Source organism: Chrysochloris asiatica, unplaced genomic scaffold (assembly GCF_000296735.1).
Source record: "Chrysochloris asiatica unplaced genomic scaffold, ChrAsi1.0 scaffold00123, whole genome shotgun sequence".
Taxonomy (NCBI): Eukaryota; Metazoa; Chordata; class Mammalia; order Afrosoricida; family Chrysochloridae; genus Chrysochloris; species Chrysochloris asiatica.
In genome coordinates, this window is record NW_006408641.1 from 9,641,422 (window position 1) to 9,662,475 (window position 21,054).

Here is a 21,054-nt window from a genome sequence, read left to right on the forward strand (position 1 = left end):
ACCTTAGTCCTCAAAGTGACAACTGCTTTTGAACATTTTTTTAAAAGAGGTCTTTGCAACAGACTTGCCCAATGCAGTATGTCATCTGATTTCTTGACAGCTGTTTCCATGAACATTGACTGCGCATATAAGTAAAATAAAAGCTTTTGACCACTTCAATTTTTTCTTCATTTATCATGCTGTTGTTAATTGATTAAGTTGTAAAGATTTTTGTTTTATTTACATTGAGGACCAGTTCATTCTGGTTGTGTCATCTGCATATCATAGATTGTTAAATGAGTCTTTCTCCAATCTTGATGTCGTGGTCTTCTTCATATAATACAGATTCTTGGATTATTTGCACAGTGTACAGATTGAATACATATGGTGAAAGGATACAACCCTGGTGCACACCTCTCTTGACTATAACCATTCAATGCCCCCTGGTCCTGCTCTAATGACTGCCTCTTGGTCTGTGTGTCGGTTCCCCATGAGCACAATGAGGAGAGTTTGGGGATGGGTGGTCTCAAAAGTAAGTGCCTGCCTCCTTCCCCCATGGTTTTTAAAAAATTTGTGTATAATTTTATTTAGTAAATATCACTAAAACTCATTAATGCCATAAAGAAAATACAAGTGTCTATTTTTAAAATGCCATCTTTTTACAACACAATGTATAATTTATATCAATGTATTATACATCTATCAATGTAATCATTTAACACCTAGATTTTAAGCAATATTACCCATTAATCGACTATCATCTATAAAAAAATCCACCCTCATCAGTCCCAATTAAATTACCCAGGTGTTGCTGTTGTTAAGTGTCGTCAAGTTGGTTCTGACCCATAGCGACCCTGTATAGGGTTTCCAAGGAGCAGCTGGTAAGCTTGAACCACCAACCTTGCAGTTCAAACAGCTTTGCAGTCTGGCACATTAACCCACAGCACCACACCAGGACCCCAAAATTCCTAACTTTAATGTCTAAAATAACTTGGGGAAACTATACCTGGATACATTTTTAATCGACTTGTAAAACTTTTCATCATATATTTAAATGGTCATTAAGAGCTGTGATCAATAACATTGTTAAACACTGACATTTTTAAATACAAATTTGAAAGGTATCCAATGAAATTTAAACACCAGACTGATCTGATACTCACACCAGTCATTTAAAAGCATACCAAGCAAGTGTTTCTTTAATAGAGAAAATGTTTACTTATTTTCCCTTGAATATGTATTTTCATTCCCCTTATACAACTTACCCTGATCATACACATTCTGTCTCATCTCAGTGACTGCAGTCACCCCAATGCACCATCACTTACCCCACATTGTCCCTATGTTTCCCATTTCCATTACTAATCCTTCTGAAAGTTGTCCTTGGGTAAATGCTGACCCCTGACCTCAAGTGACTGATTATTCCATTCCATGGTGTGTGCACCGTACTGGTGCCACTGTTCCCTCACAGATCTGACTGAAACGGAACCACAGGAGTGAGTTCAGTTCAAGACCTGAGGCCTTGACCAAGGGCCACAGTCTTAGGAGTTCTACCAGCCTCTATCCAACCAGTAAGCCTGGTCTCATTTGTGATTTTGAATTTTGTTCCACATTTTTCTCACACTCCATCCAGGACCTTCTAATGTGATCCCTTCCAGAACATTTGGCAGTGGTAGCCGGGCACCATCTAGTTCTTCTGGTCTCACAGTCATGGAGACTGATGCTCATGTGGGTCATTAGTCCACTGGACTAACTATTGCTTCACTCTTCTTTCCTCCAGACAGGGAGAGACCAATTGTGAACGTTCAAGACCGCAGTGACTACAAAGTAGAATGTATAATATTGTCTTTGTAGACTGTGTTATGCCAATGGCTCTTGGTGTCCACAGAGGCTATGGTCCTAAGATGCTAGGCCGAGTGACTCGTTTCCTCGGGGTGTTTAGTTACATCTAAGAAGTTTCCATAACTTTGTGCCTTGTACACTCCAATACACTCCTGTATATATTTCCTGTAAACATTTGTACCCAGGTACAAATACCTTCTGTCAAACCTTTATATATCTTTGGGCATACTCCCACTCTCCCTCCCATACCCATACCCATTCAACCTTCACACCTAACCAGGAATCTACTTGAGATCACTGTTACAGTAGGACTTTTGTATCCAACAGTATTTACCACTGTTGACTTTAACTCTTGCATTCCTCCCAATTTTGGCCTCCATCATTTTGCCAAACTTCCCCTTCACCCAAGTGAATGCATGTCTACCCTCTAGCCAGTAAATTATCCTCCTTTTCTCTCTCACCCCTGGTAACCATCAAAAAAGGTTTCTTTTAGTGTGAAAACTTTTGCTTGACTTTTTACAATACTGGTCTCAGGCAATATTTGTCCTTTTGTGATTAACTAATTTCACTCAGCAAAGCTGTCCACCAGATTCATCCATGTTATGAGGTGCTTCTCAGAGTCATCATTATTCTTTTCTTAATATTTCATAGTGTTTCACTGTGTGTTTATCCATTCTTCCTTGATGGGCATTTAGGTTGCCGTTGTGAGTAGTGCTGAAATGAACATTGGTGTGCGTGTGTATCTCTTCATGGCTGGCTTACAGGTTTTGCTAAGCACCTGTTCATCCTACTAACTGATGAGCAGCAAAATCAATGTGTTATGATAACTCCTGTGAAGGAGTTCCTTGTTGGTCCTCTCTCTATATATATAATGAGGGTAAAAAGTGAGGATCTTCTAGTTTTGATCAAATCTTAATACAAAGACATCCCCTCCCTTGCTGTTACTCTCTGCACTGCCGCAATTGATGGCATGGTATATTGCTCAGTTCGCCTTTGTGCCCCTGGACCTGCGGCTCAGGCCCAATCAGCATGGAATTCAAAACCTTTCCAAGCTGGAAGAGCCACCTTCCCTCCTTATCTGTGGGTGGCTTCACCTCCCTCTCCCTGAGTGTAACTCCAGGGACAATGTGCTCAGCAACATTTTGGTAGGAAAGTATGTGGAAGCCTCAGCCAATGTGCATCACTCCTCTTGGCTCTGGAGGTCCTTCCCAGGCAGACCAGAGCCCACCACTGAGATGAGGGGATCTTGGGAGAGTCATCAGACTGACTTTCCTGGAGCCCTTGGGCCTAGAGACTTGTAGGAGCAAGGTCTGTGTCTCTAGCACAGGTTGAGGGGGGTCTGTCAAAACCACAGCCCTGCAGTGCCATGCAGCAGCCTTGTGGCATGCTTCTCAGAACAGTCAAAAGGCACTCACCTGAGAAGCTGGCGAAGAGGCGGCAGAACTGGGAGAAGCGATTGCGGTGTAGCCACTGCTGGGCATCCTGGATGGAGGCAGATGGGAGGAGGTGCTGCAGGGCAGAGAGAAGAGAGCCTGAGGTGGATGCAGGGAGACCCACAGAGCCAGGTAGCCCAAGAGCCCAGTTATAAACACTTACATCACTGCCCAGGGCCAGGGCCTCCGCAGGGTGGGTCGGAGAGCTGTTGCTGCAAAGGAAGAAGAATCCAAGGTGAAAAAAGAACATGCTTCATGGCCATGGTGGGCCCACCACCTGCGCTCAGCCCCACAGGTGTGGCGTGAATGATTAAGTGGGGCTGCTTTTCAATGAAGCAGGTCCCTTAGACTGGCCTGGATCAGTGGAGCTAAAGTTAAATCCTTCACTGCCCTTCCCTCCAGAGTGGACAAGAAGCTCTGAGGTGACACTGCTCCGGCCAGTGGGAATCTTTCCATTCCTGAGGGCCTGCTGCTCTAGATCGGCTTGGATTAGAATTACCACTGAAGAAAGGCCTGGGGATCTATTCCATTATGGAGTCCTGGTGCTGGGAAAAGTGGAGTTCCACATGCAGACAAACAAACAGGACCTGTGCCACACACCTTACAGGACAAATTCAAAAATTGATGAAGGACCTAAATGTGCAAACTAAAACCATAAAATTCTTGCAGGGGCAATGCTATCAGACCTAGTTTTCAACAAAGGATTATCTAATATAATAACAAACATCAAAAGACAAAATAAATGGGACCTCACAATTTAAAACTTTTGTTTATCAAAGGCTTATCAAAAAAGTGAAAAAACAAGCTACCAACTGAAAGAAAAGCTTCAGAAACCACATATGCAACAAAAATCTAATAACCAAACTATATATAAAAGTTTAACAAAAAGACAAATAACCCAATCATAAAATGGACAAAGAACTAGAATAGACTTTTCACCAAAGAGGGCATTCCAATGGCCACCAAGCACATGAAAAGATGGCATGTTAGCCATCCAAAGAGATGCAAATCGAAACCACAGTGAGATACCATTTTTCTCCCACTGGGATGACTAAAACTTAAAAATAAATTAATCAATAAATAACAAATGCTGGCAAGGATATAGGGAAACTGGAAGTCTCGACCATTACTGGTATGGATGCAAAATGGTACGGCCATCGTGGAAAACAGTGTGGAGATTCCTCAAAAAAACTAAAAACAGAACCCAGCAATTCCATTCATAGATATATACTCAGACTTGCAAAGATTCAAAGAGACTTGTACACAAATTTTCATTGCAGCAGATGAATGGATGAATAAAATGTAGTACCATATATACAATGGAATACTACTCAGCCAGAAAGAGAACAATATAGTTTTGATACATGCTGCAGTATGGATGGAGCTTGGAAAAAGAAACAAATCAATATTGTATGACCTCACTTATATAGAAGCAAAAGAAAAGTCAAATATAGAGTAATATGTCAAAAAGTATTGCTACAAAACCAGATACTTTTATTAAACAAAAATGTCAAAGTGTGAAGCTACAGTTTCTTGACATAGTCACCATTTAGGTGGCTATGTCAAGAAACCTTTGAAGGTGGTTTTCCATCTTTCTAACCCTTCCCCTAAAGAAGTCTGTGCTCCTTGATTTACACCGCATCAAATTGGCAGTTTTGGCATCCTCAAAGGACTCAAATTGTGTTCCTTTTAAATGTTCTGTGAGTTTGGGGAACAAAAAGAAGCCTGAGGGGCAAAGTCAGAGCTGTAGGGTGGGTAGGGTAAGGTTTCACGAGGAAATTCTCCTAAGACAGCCTTAATACCCAGGAAAAATGAGATGGAAAACATTTTCTCAGCACAAATTTCCCAGTTGTTTCTCATGAATGCAGTTCTTAATTTTCTTAAAACTTGTAAATAAGCCCCCATGATTGTCGTGTGTCCTTTGAGGAAATCTGTAAAATGACCCCTTGGGAATCCCCCCAAAATAGTACAACCTTCTGAGCTGATCTCTCTACCTTGAATTTAACTGGCTCTGCAGATCCTCCCGGAAGCCATTGTTTTGTTTTGTGGAAGGCACCCTAAGGAATCTAAAACAAGTGTATTACTGAGAAAACTTATCTTCAGCCATCCATTAATCACAGATACGTTTAAACACATTTTGCTTGAAAGAAACCTGTGCAATATGGAAATATTTTTTTATTTACTGTCATGTAGAAGAAAGTTTATGAATGGTTACCAGAAATGGGAGGGAGGAAAGAAAGAAGGATTAATAGTGATGAAAAAAAATCACATTGATTAAGAGTAAGGTGGCACAGCCAATTGCAGCAAGCGCTGTCAATTAGTTAAATTGGTAAAGGTTAGGTGATAGATGTATTTACAACAATGACAATAACAAAAAAAACGAGTAGCTACTGAGGCTGTTTATGTACAATTATGGGATTATGTACAAATCATGGGATTTGGTGCCTTTAGTTTGGAGGTTTAGGGTCATAGTTTCATGGGACATCCCAAGTAATTGGCCTAGTAACATGTTCAATTCTTCTATTCTACCTCCTAGTTCATTACATGGTGCCTGAGGTCTTAAAATCTTGCAAGTAGCCATCCAAGGCCAACAATTGGTCTCTACCTACACGGAACAGAGGAAGAAGCAGAGTCAAGAATAAAAGAAGAATTTGTAACGTGTGGCTAATTGCCATTATTAAGACCAGAAAAACTGCATGGTGCCTGGCTACCATCACTGAACATTTTTATCCAAGATTCCATAGAAAAATCTTATCCAAATGGGGAAAATGAAGAGTAGAAGGTCAAATTCTCATGGACTCCATACTTTCTGGAGCTATAGAGGTTGGTGGAACCACTTATAGATTATCCTGAGGTAATTTTTAAACCTTAAACCTTCTGAAGTCTTCTTAAAACCACACAATTATTTAGCTTAACTTGTAAAAAAGTGTCTGCATTGAACATTATAGTCTTTTTTAATAGTTATCTACCTGTATGAGCCCTAATTAACAACAGCAACTTTAAAGATTGGATAGGAACTTTAGGGAGCAGTGAGCTTGTGTTAACAAAGAACAACTGAGAAAAGGAGGGTGAGAATTGTACAACTTGAAGAATGTGATCAGTTGCATTAAATGGTACGTGGATAGGCTGTGTATATTCCAAACAAAAACAATAAAAGAATAAAATTTAGAGGGGAAATGCTAGTAATGATTGTTATTGCAACACAGTTATCCCCTTCTGTAACCCAAAGTGAAGCCAACAGACAGATACAGAGAGAAAGGTCAGGAAAGGAGTTTGCCACCACCATCATCCCAAGGGACAGAAAGGGAGAAAGGTTGGACATACCCTTCGCCAAGGCCGAAGCTGTTTGGAGAGCCGTTGTAGCTTGGAGACGGGGCGCTGTTCACTTGGTAGGCCACATCGGGCCACGGGGAGCACTGAGGAGAGACCACAAGCAGTCAGTGGAGAGCACAGGGACTTAGACCACACAGAAGGCCGACTGTGTGCTCCTCCGGCCTTCCCACCCAAACATCCACAAAAGTCAAAAATAGAAACTGTAGCCCCTTCAACACCCAGGCCCATAGTGAGCCAGGCCCCCAGATGAAACCAAGCCTAAAGATGAGCACTGGACTGCAAACCACAAAGTCCGAGCTGCAAGGCCGCCGGCCACTCTGTGGGAGAGAGATGAGGCTTTCTGCGCTCTCAAAGTTTAAAGCCTCAGAAACCCTATACAGGGTCACTATGAGTCAGAACCAGCACTTAACAAGAACCAAGTGTGAAATGTATCTTTCTGAGCCTCCTGGTAGCAAACCAAACCACCACCGTCAGTCACATGATTCCTGGGTCTGCAAGAAACTAGAGAAAAAAACAAACCAGGTCAGTTGGTCAGAAGCAGGTTCTCTTGATAAAATCGCTTGTGTGTAATATAATATACATTACAGAGAACGTGCACCACAAACAACTTCCAAACAAACCAAAAAAAAAAAAAAAAACAAAGTAAAATTGACTATAAAAATGTGTGGCTTTTTGCACCTAGAATCTGAGCTCTCTAATGGTGTTCAAGGTGCCTCGGCAGACAGAAGAGGCAGCTCTCACCTCACAAGCACCCAACACTTCTTTATTAATTTATGGTAATCTGCTAAGAACTAAGAGAGACACAGAAACACACTAGGATGTGGTCCTTGTCCTCTAGGAACTTCTTGTGGCAGTCGTCTAAACGTGAGCATATGTAAGAGTCTCCCAAAGAACTCAGATACACAAGTTTTGCCTGTAGGGGAGTCTGTGGATGAAGAATTCATTTCTCCCCTTTCCCTGCAGTGACACCTCCTTGGAGAGAACAAACGTGACACATTCCTGAAGATTTACTATCATCCACCCCACCACAGGGCTAGTAAATATTTAACTGATGCTAGTGTGGGCTGGAATGTGTTGATGCTGATGAGCTGATAGAGGGGAGCTCCCTACACCATCACTTCACACGTGACTGCGGACAAGGTCACTGGCGAGGCAGGATTTCCACCAATTGCACCGCACTGTGACCAGAGCATGGTGTGAGGTGTACCAGGGCCGCTGCTCAACTGCAGAGGTCAGAGGGGAGTCTGAGGACAGGAGAGGGAGGGTGAGGCTCAACCATGAATAGCATGGTGGTCATGGGTGGAAGGCAATGGGAGTGAGAGCATTCCAAGCTCAGTCACCAACACAGGCAAAGGCATGGGGAGAAGAAAGTGTGGAGACAGGCATGGGGGGAGTGGGTCTCACATCTAACTCAGAAAATGCAGGCCTTGCCTCCTGGTGCTCCACTGTCTGCCCAGCAAGGGAGGGGGGCATGGGCTGTGGCCAAGGATGGGGTAGGGCCTTCCCGTATCTGAGCTCTCTGGTCACTGTCCTCCTAGAGTCAGGTAACATGCAGAACACATCTATCTACTTTTATAGAATAAAAGTGGCTTTTGTATTATACTTTCCTATTACAAATACATGGATTCATTACTCTCTCTTTCTTTCGACTTGACGGCACTTAACAACAAACATATATATTCATATTCATATATATGGAGCTCTGGTAACATAGTGGTTACAAATTGGACTGCTATTCTCACAGTCCACAGTTCGAAACTACCAGCTGTTCTGTGGGAGAAAGATGAGGCTTTCAGCTCCCGTAAAGATTTACAGCCTCAGAAACCCTGTACAAGGTCACTATGGGTCAGAACCAACTCCACAACACATAACAACAACTGTATATGTATGAATTCTATTGTGGCGCTATAGAATAAACACTAGACTACTAACCACAAGGTTGGTAGTTCAAGCCCACCTCTCTGCCTTGAATTTAATTGGCTCAGCAGATCCTCTTGGAAACCCCATACAGACAGGGTCACTATGAGTAGGAACTAATTCAACTGCTGTGGAGTCCGTCCCAACTCATAGCAACCTTGTATAAGGGTTTCCCAGGAGTGACTGGTGAGTTTGAACCTTGTGGTTCAAACCAACCTTGCAATCCTGCACTTATCCTATAGCATTATACACATATACACGATAGTGCTGCACACACACACACACACACACACACACATATATATATAATATACACACACATATACATAGTCAACGGGTATTGCTACTAGGATCTCAGTGCATTTACACACGGGTTTACTCCAAACAGATCATGTTTAAGCATGTCTCTGCAGTCAATGGGTGTCTGCAGACAAGTTTGCTCAGGAATCCACTTGCTTAGTCTCACAGGGGGCCTTCAAAACAAAGGTCCAATCAGACAGTGGTTTCCAAGGGGATCTGCTAGGCCACTTAAATTCAAAGCAGAGAGGCTTTGATAACTATTTTTCGTAATTCCAAAGGGATAATCTTGATAGATTTTTCTCAAAGGACACAGGACAATCATGGCAGCTTATTATGAAGAAGTTTTAATTAAACTAAAAACTGCATTCATGAGAAAAAGGCCACAGGAAATTTGCGCTGAGACATTTTTTCTATAACAATATACCTTTACTTCTCCCCAGGTTAGCAGATGCTATCCCTATGAGAATTTCCTAGGGAAACCTTACTCCATCCTATAGCTCTGATCTTGCTCCTTTCAACCTTCTTTTTGCTCCCAAAACTCAAAAAGAACATTTCAAAAGAACATGATTTGAGTCAAAGGATGCCAAAACTGTCGTTTGATGTAATGCAAACTGAAGAGTATAGAAATCTTCAGGGAAGGGTTAAAGCTATGAAAACACTGCCTTCAGAAATGTATAGACCTAAATGGAGGATTTTAAGTTTGCTAAAGGCTGTTAAGCCAATTCTGACACATAGCTACTCTGTATAGGGTTTCCAAGGAGCAGCTGGAGAGTTTAAACAGCTGGCCTTGTGGTTGGCAGTCCAGTATTTATGCTAAAGCACCACTCCAGGTCTCCATGAATGGCGCTGTAGGATAAGCACTGGTTAACAAGGTCAGTTTGAACTTCAAGATTGATGGTTCAAACCCACCAGCCACCCGCCCCCCTCAGGAACTCTATACAGGGTTGCTATGAGTCGGAATGGACTTGATAACACTTAACAACAACAACAAATATGAAGGATATGCTGAAAAACAACACCTTCATCTCCTGATAATCATTTTAAATAAGGTGTCTCATTTTGTAGCAATAACTTCTTGACTTCCCTTCGTATGCACAGGCATGCATACTCACCCAGGCATACACACACACTCACACACACACAACTCCTCATCAGGAAATACACGTCTACTGTGCCCGGGCCTCACCTTGAGCACTGTCTTACCCCCAACTCTCGTGGCAGGCCTTCTGAGTAAGTCCAGTTATCCAATGAACAAACACCCACCTCTACTAGCTGTCCTGATTGTAAAGCACAGTTGGGAATAATTTGTTTGGGAAAAAACACAATAGGGCCTAGCAGGAGAGAAGGTAGTGGCTTTGAGCTATGAAAGGAAGAGGAGAAACCTGGTGCCACTGGGCATCTCAGAAGTACCCCTAATGTACGGATTAGGGGCAGGCTGGTAGAGGTTCCAGTGTCTATCCAAACAACAAAACATCAAGTGCACTTCCCCTCTGTTCCACTTAGAGATCGAATCCTGCATATAGTCTTCCCAATGTGTGGAAGTTCACATGCACAGATTATTCACTGCAGCACTGTCTGTAATATCAGGATGCTGGAAACAACAGAACATTCATCCACATGCATGCCAGCTGCACAACACATGCTGCACAGCTGGATAAAGAATTAACTGACAAGGAACGGACATGCAGGAATCGAACCAGCTGCCCCTGGGCAGAGAGACTGAGTGACCAGGGTCAGCAGTGCAAAGGAGGCTTTCTGCATCTTTTTCATTTGAACCATGTGAATATTGTTGTTAAATGCCATCAAGTTGATTCCGACTCATAGTGACCCTGTATAGGGTTTCTGAGAAGCATTTGCTAGGTTTGAACTGCTGACCTTGTGGTTAGCAAGCTGGTGCTTATCCTACAGTGCCAACCAGGACTCCTGTGCATATTACTGTGAATGTGGAGTCCTGGTGTGGCGCTGTGGGTTAATGAGCCAGACTGCAAACCCGTTTGAACTGCAAGCTCAGCGTTTCAAGCTCACCAGCTGCTCCTCAAAACCCCTATACAGGGTTGCTTTGGGTCGGAACCGACTCGACAGCACTTCACAACAACAATAACTGTGAATGTGGAGTTCTAGTGTGGCACTGTGGGTTAATGTGGCAAACTGCAAAGCTGTTTGAACTGCAAGGTCAGCAGTTCAAGCTCACCAACAGCTCCTTGGAAAACCTATATAGGGTCGCTATGGGTCAGAACCAACTCAACGGCACTCAACAACAGCAACTGTGAATGTTGTACCTAGTCAAAAATACAAAAATTAACCCAATTTTAAGTGTATCTGAATGCAACAGAGAGCTAAATGTGATTTCCAAAGCCCCTTCCCAGTCACTGAACCTCATCAGATGAACACAAGCTCCAGACACAAAGAACACCCCACAATTTAACTGGAATTCAAAAGGGAAGTACTGGCCCCAGATGGGCAACTTTATGACAATCCCACCAAGCGTAGTAGGAGCAGGGTGACGGGGGCTCTGCCCCAACAGCCCAGGTACTTACCTCTGCGAGGATAGTGGTTTCATAGGATGGCTGGTATTTCTCCTTCTCTTGGGCAGTTCTTTTCTCCATCTTCTCCCGGTCAGTTTTCTGCTTGCGGTCAGCTCCCTTTGGCTGCAATTGCAGAGAACAGGAGTCAATGAGTCCAGGTTGGGTAAGGCAGGCTGCTAGAGAAGGTCCAAGGCCGAGCCGGGGTTCCACGGTCTGCAGGCTCTCCACTCTCCCCGGTATCTCAAGGCCAGGAGTCTGCAGAGCATCTCTCAGGCCCGAGCCTCAAGCACCTGTTCCTGGCAACACTCTTCTCTACCCCAAGGAAGCTCAGAAGCTGCTGCTGTGTTCTGACCACCTGACCACTCATGTGGTAATGCTTGGAAAAGACCTTTCCCAATAGCCACTTGCTCATAGAAAGAGCCCTCGGGACCTGTAAACACATTGCTGATAAGCTGGTTCCAACACACAGTCACCCTGGAAAAGAGAATGGTCCCACAGGGTTTCCAGGGCTATAATCATTACAGGAGCAGAAAGTCTTTCTATTCTTCTTTGGAATAGCTGGTGGTTTTGAACCACCAACCTTTTGATTTCTAGCCATGTGCTTAATCACTGTGCTACCGGAGTTCCTTCAACCTTCAGGAGCCGTGACAAATCCTGAGGCATCCTTAAGTGACTCAGGGCACGAAGGTCTACTAGAGGCTGCCGGTCTGGTTTTGGTTTACCCTGCAGTTGATGGCACCCCTAGAGAGATGATGAAGACTCTCTCAAAGCTCCAAGTCCTCGACTCCTGCCACGCTCTAGCTCACACTGCACATGAAAGGTAGCGTCTTCATCCCGGCATGGTACCGTGGAGGCCAGAGGCTACTAGTCCTGATGACCTTGTGGTTGGCAGCCCAACACAAGGAGGGAGGCAGTAAGACAGGGTTGGAGACCAATTTAAAGCTGCAACACCGCCAGCTTTGAAGGTGGAGGGAAGAGGAAAGGGCCGAGGAGTGGAGGCAGTGCTGTGGTTGTTGTTGTTGTTGCATGTTGTCGAGTCATTTCTGATTCATAGTGACCCTGTATAAGGTTTCTGAGAAGCAGCTGATGAGTTGGAACTGCTGACCTTGCAGTGAGCAGTCCACATCAGGACTCCTGTTAGGAGTTGGAAAAGACAGAACTGGAGCCTCCGGAAGGAATGCAGCTCTGTCAGTGCCTTGATTTTAGCTTGGTGGCCCCACTTGGACTTCTGACCTTCAGAACTTTACAGTAATAAATGTGTATTGTTTGAAGCCATGAAATGTATGTTAATTTGTCACAGTCATAATAGGAAGCGAAGGCAGGGAATACAGAAACTTCCTCTGAAGGTTGATGACAATGCTTCATAACCCTAAAGCTAGTTTCTGAAAGTGCTCACTGCAAGACAGACACAAACACCTTCTTATCACAACTTCCGGGCTTGCTGGGTCAGAGGTTTGACTCCCAGCCAATATACCTCATACCCAGTGGAGGCGTGTCTGCTGTATGATGCTGCACAGGTTTCAGCAGAGCTGAGAGACTAGGAAGAAAGGCCTGGAGACCTACATAAGACATCAGCCAACAAGATCCAATCCCACTGTGTCACTCACTGGGTCAGTCATCATGAGAGTCAGGAGCACTGGCAACACCATTACCCATTCTTCCTCCCTCATCCAGGTCAGCACCACTCCTTGCCACGTGTTTCATTCCACGAGCCTGCTGTGACCTCAGAGTCCTGTAGCCACCGTTCTCAAGCAGTTAGTTCCTGCCACTTAACACAGAGCTGCCAACCTGGTTAGGTAGCCTCCTGTAGTAGAACTTCGCCTTGTTCAACATCTGCTGTGAGAGTCAAGGTCCCACCAACCACTGCTGAGTGTTACTATCTACCAGGCTCTGTGGCAGGTACCACAAGAAGGTAAATGGCACAGTCTACCTGCCAGACTTTCCAGTGTGGTAAGGAGCTACCAGACATGCTTCCTGTGGGTATTCCAACTCTCAACTCCAGAAGGGTCACAGTGACCCAGTTTTCTAGTAAGACTTGCTCTTGGATTCTAGTCCCAACAAATGGATTTGTTTAGAGACTCCAAATTCATCTGAATGTGAGCAAGGAGGGTAGGAGGCAAGAAGGTACTGGAGGGGGGGGGGGGCCTAGTTACTCATGCAACTCTTGCCAGCAGGCAGGCTCACACTCCCTCCTGTCCTCCACAGACCTCAGGGTGGGTCCGGCTGGCTGGGAGCCACACCCTTCCCTCTCCCTGAGGTCATACCAGACCAAGAGCTGGATCATGGCACCATCTCCCGGAAACAGTCAACTGATGAGATGGCAACTAGAGGGGCGCACAACAAAGGGAGAGAGGAAAATATGCTTGTTTTCCCAGCAGGAAACCACTTCAGGGAGAAAAATGGTGTCCAGCCCCCGAATTGATTCTTAAGGGATTCTAAATGTGAGCACCTGTGGACAGCTACAAAAAGAAGGGGAAAATCTAAAAACATGCAAATCCTTCTAAGTTGATCTGAGCACTGATAACCAGGGACTCCCAATGTTTCTGGTGATGACTGAGCAGATAGATACCACCTAAATGTCTCTGTGGCTAGAGGTCCAGGCTAAGAGAACCCAGCTGCAGGAAAGTGCAGACAGGAAGTGCCAATGAATGCAGCCGGAGGTCGGAAGGAGCAGACCGCAAGGCTGCCCTACCTTGAACACCTTGATCTGGCAACTGGCAGAGTGTAAATGCTCCGTGTACTCCCCGTTCTCATTCTGCTTAAACGTGTCGATCTGTACTCGGAAGGGCACCCCCTTCTCACCCCCGTGCTTCCTCGGGGTAAATTCTGTGCTGATGCAGTGCACCTAGAAGGAGAGAAATGAGCAGGTAGAGCAAGGTGGGCCAGGGCTGCCTCGGCCTCTCTTCTCTTCCCTTCCACCCAGTGTATCAGGGTGGTGGCCTGTCCCTCTGCCTACAAAGGGCACACCCTCCCACCTTCATCTCTTTACTTCAGAGGCCCTGAGTTCACCCTCACTCCTCACCCTGAGACCACTCCCTCAGTGACTCACACAGGTTGCAGAGTAAGAACTTTCTTTCTCTACAGCCCCGTTTCCAGGTTACTCTGGCCAGTGAGAAGCACAGTCAAAAGGCAAGACCCAGAATCAGAAGGCTAGGATCTTATTTCTGTTCAGTACCTGTTACACAAAAGGCACTTGATACTGATGATAACTTTTATTGACTAACTACTATGGGTCAGATACTGCACTAATGGTTTTAATTCACCATCTGATTTAGTCTTCTAAACAAATCCTGAAGATAACTTCTGTAGGAATAGCACCATTTGCAGAAGGGGAACGTTCAAAGAGACGAAGAAACTGGCACAAGGACATACAACAATTGATAAAACTGGGGTCAATCTAGAACACCACCACAGCCATGTCCCTCAGCAGATCTCGCCTATACAGTATTTAACACAGGCTGGATACACGCCAAGTGCTCAACAACGGAGCAGATCATTAGAGGCCAGAAATTGCTATGGAAACATTTTTGCTTGAACTTGCTAATTATTTGGGTCAGCAAACACCCATTTTTAAAATCTGTATGTATTCTATCAGCAAAACCTAAGTAGGCTTGAAATTCTAAAACATCCTTAGACCTTTCCCCACCCAACTGGTCAACCAGCACTGTGGCTCCAAGCAACACTGACTTTCTCTATCCTTCAGTTTCCTTCTCCAGAACAGAGCCCATCAAGACCTTGTCCATGTGGGCTGGTTCTGAGGAGATGTAGCTCAAACCACAGAGCCCTGGCTTCCGTGTAGAGGGTAACATCCCCTTCCACTCACCTGAATGAATGCAGAGGCTCGCTTTGAAGGGTCCCACAAAAACTCCACTGCGTTTAGTTGTGTCGGGCTAGCCCTGGGGTCCAAGATACCAACAGACAGTGGAATATCTGTACACACATACACACACAAAAGTGCAATTGTCAGCCACTGCCAAGCAGTTAGGAAGGAACCTCATTACAGGTACAAATTCCTTAGTACAATTGGAAATGCCAAAAGTTCTGAAAACTAAAGTTGTGTATAAACTTGTCTGGCAAAAAGGCAGACTTGAGCTGACTTAAAGTTGGGGAAATAAGTCATTTCACCTTGCTGCAGAAACACCGTTTTGTTTGATGGCCTGCTGGATACAGGCGTTAAGGGTATGTTGTTGCTGCAGGCCACTGAGCTGACTCTAATTCATAGCAACCCTAGTCGCCCTTCCCCATAGGGTTTCCTAGGCTGAAATGTTTACAGCAGCAGGTTGCTGAGTCTTTTCTCTCCAATCCACTCATAGGCTCAAACCACCCAGTTAGCATTTAGCTATTTATGTCACCAGGACTCCTACTATGGGGCATGTACTCCCCACCCCATTATCATTCTAACTTCTCAATTCCGACACTCATCTGATCCAAACGGGTTGTACATAAAGGACTATGGACCCGAATACCAGAATTCCATGTTCATTTCTCATCTGTGATGGCCAAGCTTCCCTTCATCACTTATCAAAATCCTTTCAGGTGTGTTCCTGTGTGAGCTTTTCTGACACCCCCCGACAGCAGGTGTTTGAACTCCACATGTCTGTCTTCACCAGTGAAAAAGGGACTCCCTGAAGCAGGTCCAGGGAAACATCTGCTCTGCAAGCTCCCACGGCCTCTGAACAGGACAGGAGGGCACCAAAGGCCTGGCCAGGCAGGAGAACAGACACTGTGCAACAGAAGCCCTTGCATGGCTAGAGTACCTCCTGCCCCACCTGGCTAGGCGACTCACCAATGTCCAGGATGCGGTCCCCAGGGCGGCTCCAACGCCAGCCTTCTAACTGCTGGTGCTCAGTATACTGCAGCCGGCGGTCATGGAACACCACACGGATGATGCTCTGGGGAAGGAGTGGCAGGGAGACAGATGAAGGGTGCCCAAGAAGAGTCTTATTCCTCCCCAGTCAAGGTAAGCCCTCCTCAGGTTCCCCCAGACCTCAAGCTCCATGAACTAGACCTTCCCCAGAACCCCCCAAAATACTCATAATAACTACCATTTCTTTCATGCTTACTATTATGGGTTAGACTATACCCTTCCAAAATATGTGTTGGGATTCTAACCCCCTACACCTTCAAATGTAAGGAGCTCTGGTAGTGTGGTTACAAATTGGGCTGCTAATATCACGGTCAGCAGCTTGAAACTACCAGCTGTTCCACAGGAGAAAGATGAGGCTTTCTGCTCCCATAAAGATTTACTGCCTTGGAAACCCTGTACAGGGTCGCTATGAGTCGGAAGCGACTCCATGCCAACAACACCTTCAAATGTAGTTCTATTTGGAAATAAGGTTTTCTTTGTTATATTAATGGACCACCTCAGTATAGGGTGTGTCCCAAACCTAATCATTTCTGAACAGCAAAGATACCAAGGAGCAAGCACAAACAGGAGAAGACAAATGTGAGAATCACCAAGAACTGAAGACCCTCAGGGCCAAGGAAGCTGAAACAAAGATGCCCCCACGACCAAAAGAGAGGGAGAAAGTATTCTCCTAGAGCTGGGGCCCTGAATTCAGATCTCTGATCTCCTGAACTTGGAGGGAAAAAAAATCCCTGTTCTTTTAAGCCACCTCTGGTACTATTCCTGCCACAGCAGTACTAAGTGCTTTGGATACATGTCAGATTTGTAAACCCTTGGAACACATGAGCAGACAGAAGCTCAGAGGAATTCAGTAAGTGGCAAAGCCCCTTTGAATCTGAGCCCCGTCATCCAGAGCTCATTCCATCAGCCCAAGTCATACTGGCTTCTCAGCCCCACAAGTCTGCCTTCTTCCTTGCTCCAGCAATCTGCCCCCGACCACAGGGCTACAACTCATCCACGAGGTCTAAGCTGAACACCACTCTTCCCCACTACTCAAGACCTCCCACAGTAAGCCCAGAGCACCTATGCCAGCCTTACCTTGACATATTTTGTGTTCAGATCCTGAAAGTCTCCCAGCTTCCGGTTCTCCAGGAGTCGGATTTCATAAGACTGACCTGGAGGGGTTTAATGGTACATTTTCCATTTCTGTTCTTAACTTTGGGCTTCACCCAACCAGAAGCCTTCTCAACATACTCAGTACCCACCCAAGTCCCAGGGCCCCAGAGGAGCAAAGCAGACAAGAAAGTCCTCTTCGAGCTGGATACCTCCAGTTTGCATATTCAGCTAGCCAGATCTCTGATACCCCAGGTGACAGATACAGAGGGAGAGGCGAGGAGAAAAATAGAGCCCATAAAAATATAGTCAGATTACAATTACACACAATAAAACTTCATATCTCTTTATAAACACCTTCTCCCACTTCATATATTTGGAGGAAGAACAGTAACTGCAATTCATACAAGGAGTAACTAACTAACCATGCCTTTCTTGAGAGTAAGTTTAAAGGAATGACTAAAAGCCTGTTAAACATTGTCTCTAACTGCAGAATGAAAAGCATTTTCAAGTTAAAAGAATTTCATGTATTTGAAAGGCTGTGGGTATTCTATTTGGTGATAAATAACCAGTACAAGCTGGCTAAAAAATGCAAACAGATAAAAGATCCATCTATAATAACAAGAAACTTAAAAGTATCTATGAATAACCTGAAGAAAACCACACACATTTTATTGAAAGATAAAATACACCCTAAATAAATAGGCTAACATGGAGCGATAGAGCAGCTGAGGACTCAAGACGCATGGAAAGAGAAAGGCTGTGGGCTGGTGGCCAGGAGGCAGGCTTACAGAATGTGCCCTTTGGTTATTTAAATGGTTATATATTCCTGAGTATTTTTGTGTACATTAAAAAACAAAAACAAAAACAAAACCCAGGGGGAATAGAAGCAAATCCTGTTGAATTATAATGCATGGAGAAGATTGCAATCATTGCAGTGAAACAAAAGATGATAGTATGAGTGCAAAACCGATGTTCTCCCATGTAAACTGTCACTCAATTCACAATAAAATCTTTTTAATAAATTAATAAATAGGCTATATGATGATGCTGATGTCAACTTATTCCAAAATAAGTAAATTTAAACATACCTCTGAAACACCCTGGTTTATATATCATAACTCAATAAAGTACATTTTACAATAATAAATTATTTAGTCATTAGTATTGGAAAACTTGATAAACTTCATTTCTAATAAGTATAGACTCACAGAGAGTTGCAGAAATACTAACGCAGTCCTGAGCATCCTTCTCCCAGCTTCCCCCCAGTGGTGATATCTTCAACAACGATAGCTCAGTAACAACACCAGGAAATTCACCCTAGCACAATGCAGTGAATTGAACTACAGACTTAACTCAGACTCACCTGAACTCTGCATGTATTTATTAGTTTGGGGTTTTGGGTATGTATGTATTTACCAGTTGCAAGGAGTTCTGGTAAAGTAATGGATTATGAGCTGAGCTGTTAACTCAAGGTCAACATGGAATCTACCAGAAGTTCAAAGGGAGGATGAAGAGGCTTTCAGCTCCCATAAACATTTACAACCTCGGAAACCCTATACAGAGTGGCTGTGAGTCGGAACTGACTCCACGGCACACTACCACCACCACCACCACTGTCAAGTCAATTCCAACTCATGGCGACCCCGTGTGCATGAGAGCAGAATTGTGCTCCGTAAGGATTTCAATGGCAGTGACCTTTTGGGAGCATGTGGTTCATACTCCCAGTCTTTGGGTTAGAAGTCAAGCATTTAACTGTTTGCACCATACTGGTGTATATGTCTGCAGATAAACAAAAACAAACCTGTAGCCTTGAGTTGATTCTGATTCATAGTGACCATAAAGGTCAGGGTACAACTGCCCCAAAGGGTTTCCAAGGTTATCAATCTTTACAGAAACACACTGCCACATCGTTCTCCCATGGAGCAGCTGGTGGGTTTGAACACCTACTTTTTTATTAACAGTCAAGCACTTAACCACTGCACCACCATGATGTCTAAATATGTATGTAGATATATGGAGTACTAACACATATATGTTGTTGTTGCCATCAAGTCAGTTCAGACTCATAGTATTTCCAAGGAACAGCTGGTGAGTTTGAACCACCGAACTTGCAGCTAGTATTCCAGTGCTTATCCTACAGCATTCTGGCTGTACTTCCTCAAACCCACACTAATTTGTTCTTCTGGCAGTCCATGGTACTTTTGATATTCTTCCCCGATACCATAACTCAAATGCATCGATTCTTCTATGGTCTTTCTTATTCACTGTTGAACTTTCACATGTAAGCAAGGCTACTGAAGATACCATGGCTTGGGTCACCAAACTTTAGTCCTTAAATTGACATCTTTGTTCTTGAACACTTTAAAAAGGTCTTGTACAGCAGATTTACCTAATGCAATACATTGTTTCATTTCTTGACTGCAACATCCATGAGTGTTGATGGAGGATCAGAGCAAAATAAAGTCTCTGACAGCTTCAATCTTTCCCCATTTTTCTTGATAGTATTTTTTAGTCCAGTGGTGAGGATTTGCAATTCATACTGAAGTAAGTATTTTAAGTCCTCTTTACTTACAGCAAGCAAGGTTGTATCATCTATATCACAGATTGTTAATGAGCCTTCCTCTGATCCTGATACCCAGCTTCTCGGATTATTTGCTCAGTATACATATTGAATAAGTATGATGAATGAATACAAGCCTGGTCACACCTTTCCTAATTTTAAACCATTCAGTGTGCCCTTATTCTGTTCAAACAACTGCCTCTTGGTCTAGATATAGGTTCCTCATGAGCACAATTTAAGTGTTCTGGAATATTCATTCTCCGAAATGTTGTCTATAGCTTGTCATGATCCACAAATCCAGGGATTCCTTTGAATGCTTGTTTTGCTACATACTCATGAATCTCCGAACAATCCCACAGCCACACCTACAATAAGCCCCACCTGACAAGAGACAGCAGCACGCTCACACAGCCAGTAAGTGGCAGAGCCAGGAGGAGAGTGTTTCCCAAACTATTATACTCTTTGCCCTATCTGACCCAGTGGATGCCCATGGTTGGACAGAGGGCGTCTGCTCAGGACTCTTTCCATTTTTCCTTTCTCCATTGTGTACACCAATTGGTTTCCAGCACCCAGTGGCACACTCCTACCACTCCATCTTCCTTCTTCCATTTCAGGAGTAGCAGTGAAGAGGAAGTCTGGGACGACCATGTTGACTTGAGTCTCCTTGTCCGAGAAATATTCTGTTTACTCCATTCTAAACAAAGATCTGCCAGGGAAAACCAATTACTACATGGTAAAGCCTGTTGCAGGGAGCCTGGTGACTATGTAGGATAAGCACTGGACTGCTAACCACAAGATTAGTGGTTCGAACCCACCAACTGCTCCATGGGAGAAAGATGAGGTTTTCTGTTCCAGTAAAGATTAACAGCCCAAAAACCCTATCAACCAGAACCAATTCAACTCAATGGCACTTAATAACAATGGCACAACAAAATAGCCTGTTCTAACTTGGTATAGACATACAATGGATTACTCAGTCATTTAAAAAATGAAGTTCTAATACACGCTACAATGTGATGAACCAAGAAAATATACCAATCTAAATAAACCAGACACAAAAGGACAAATATTACATTATTCCACTTATATAAAATACCTACAAAAGACAAATTTATAGAAATAAAAAGTAGTTTAGCAGGGTCTGGGGGAAGAAGAAATGGGTACAAAACTTCTTGGAGTGATGGAAGAGTTTGGAGAATAGAT

The 21,054-nt window shown here is 44.0% G+C and overlaps 1 protein-coding gene across 1 annotated transcript in view; it reads right to left on the reverse strand.

Moving 5' to 3' along the window:
* The window catches only part of TFCP2L1 (transcription factor CP2-like 1), a 66,424-nt gene that overhangs the window by 10,410 nt on the left and 34,960 nt on the right, over positions 1-21,054 (reverse strand). The window contains exons 3-10 of the mRNA XM_006868746.1: positions 17,274-17,350; positions 16,116-16,221; positions 15,153-15,259; positions 14,022-14,174; positions 11,342-11,452; positions 6,579-6,670; positions 3,418-3,466; positions 3,237-3,330 (exon numbers count right to left, since the gene is read on the reverse strand). Of these exons, the coding sequence (XP_006868808.1) occupies positions 3,237-3,330; positions 3,418-3,466; positions 6,579-6,670; positions 11,342-11,452; positions 14,022-14,174; positions 15,153-15,259; positions 16,116-16,221; positions 17,274-17,350 (789 nt within the window). The remainder of the gene's footprint in view (positions 1-3,236; positions 3,331-3,417; positions 3,467-6,578; positions 6,671-11,341; positions 11,453-14,021; positions 14,175-15,152; positions 15,260-16,115; positions 16,222-17,273; positions 17,351-21,054) is intronic.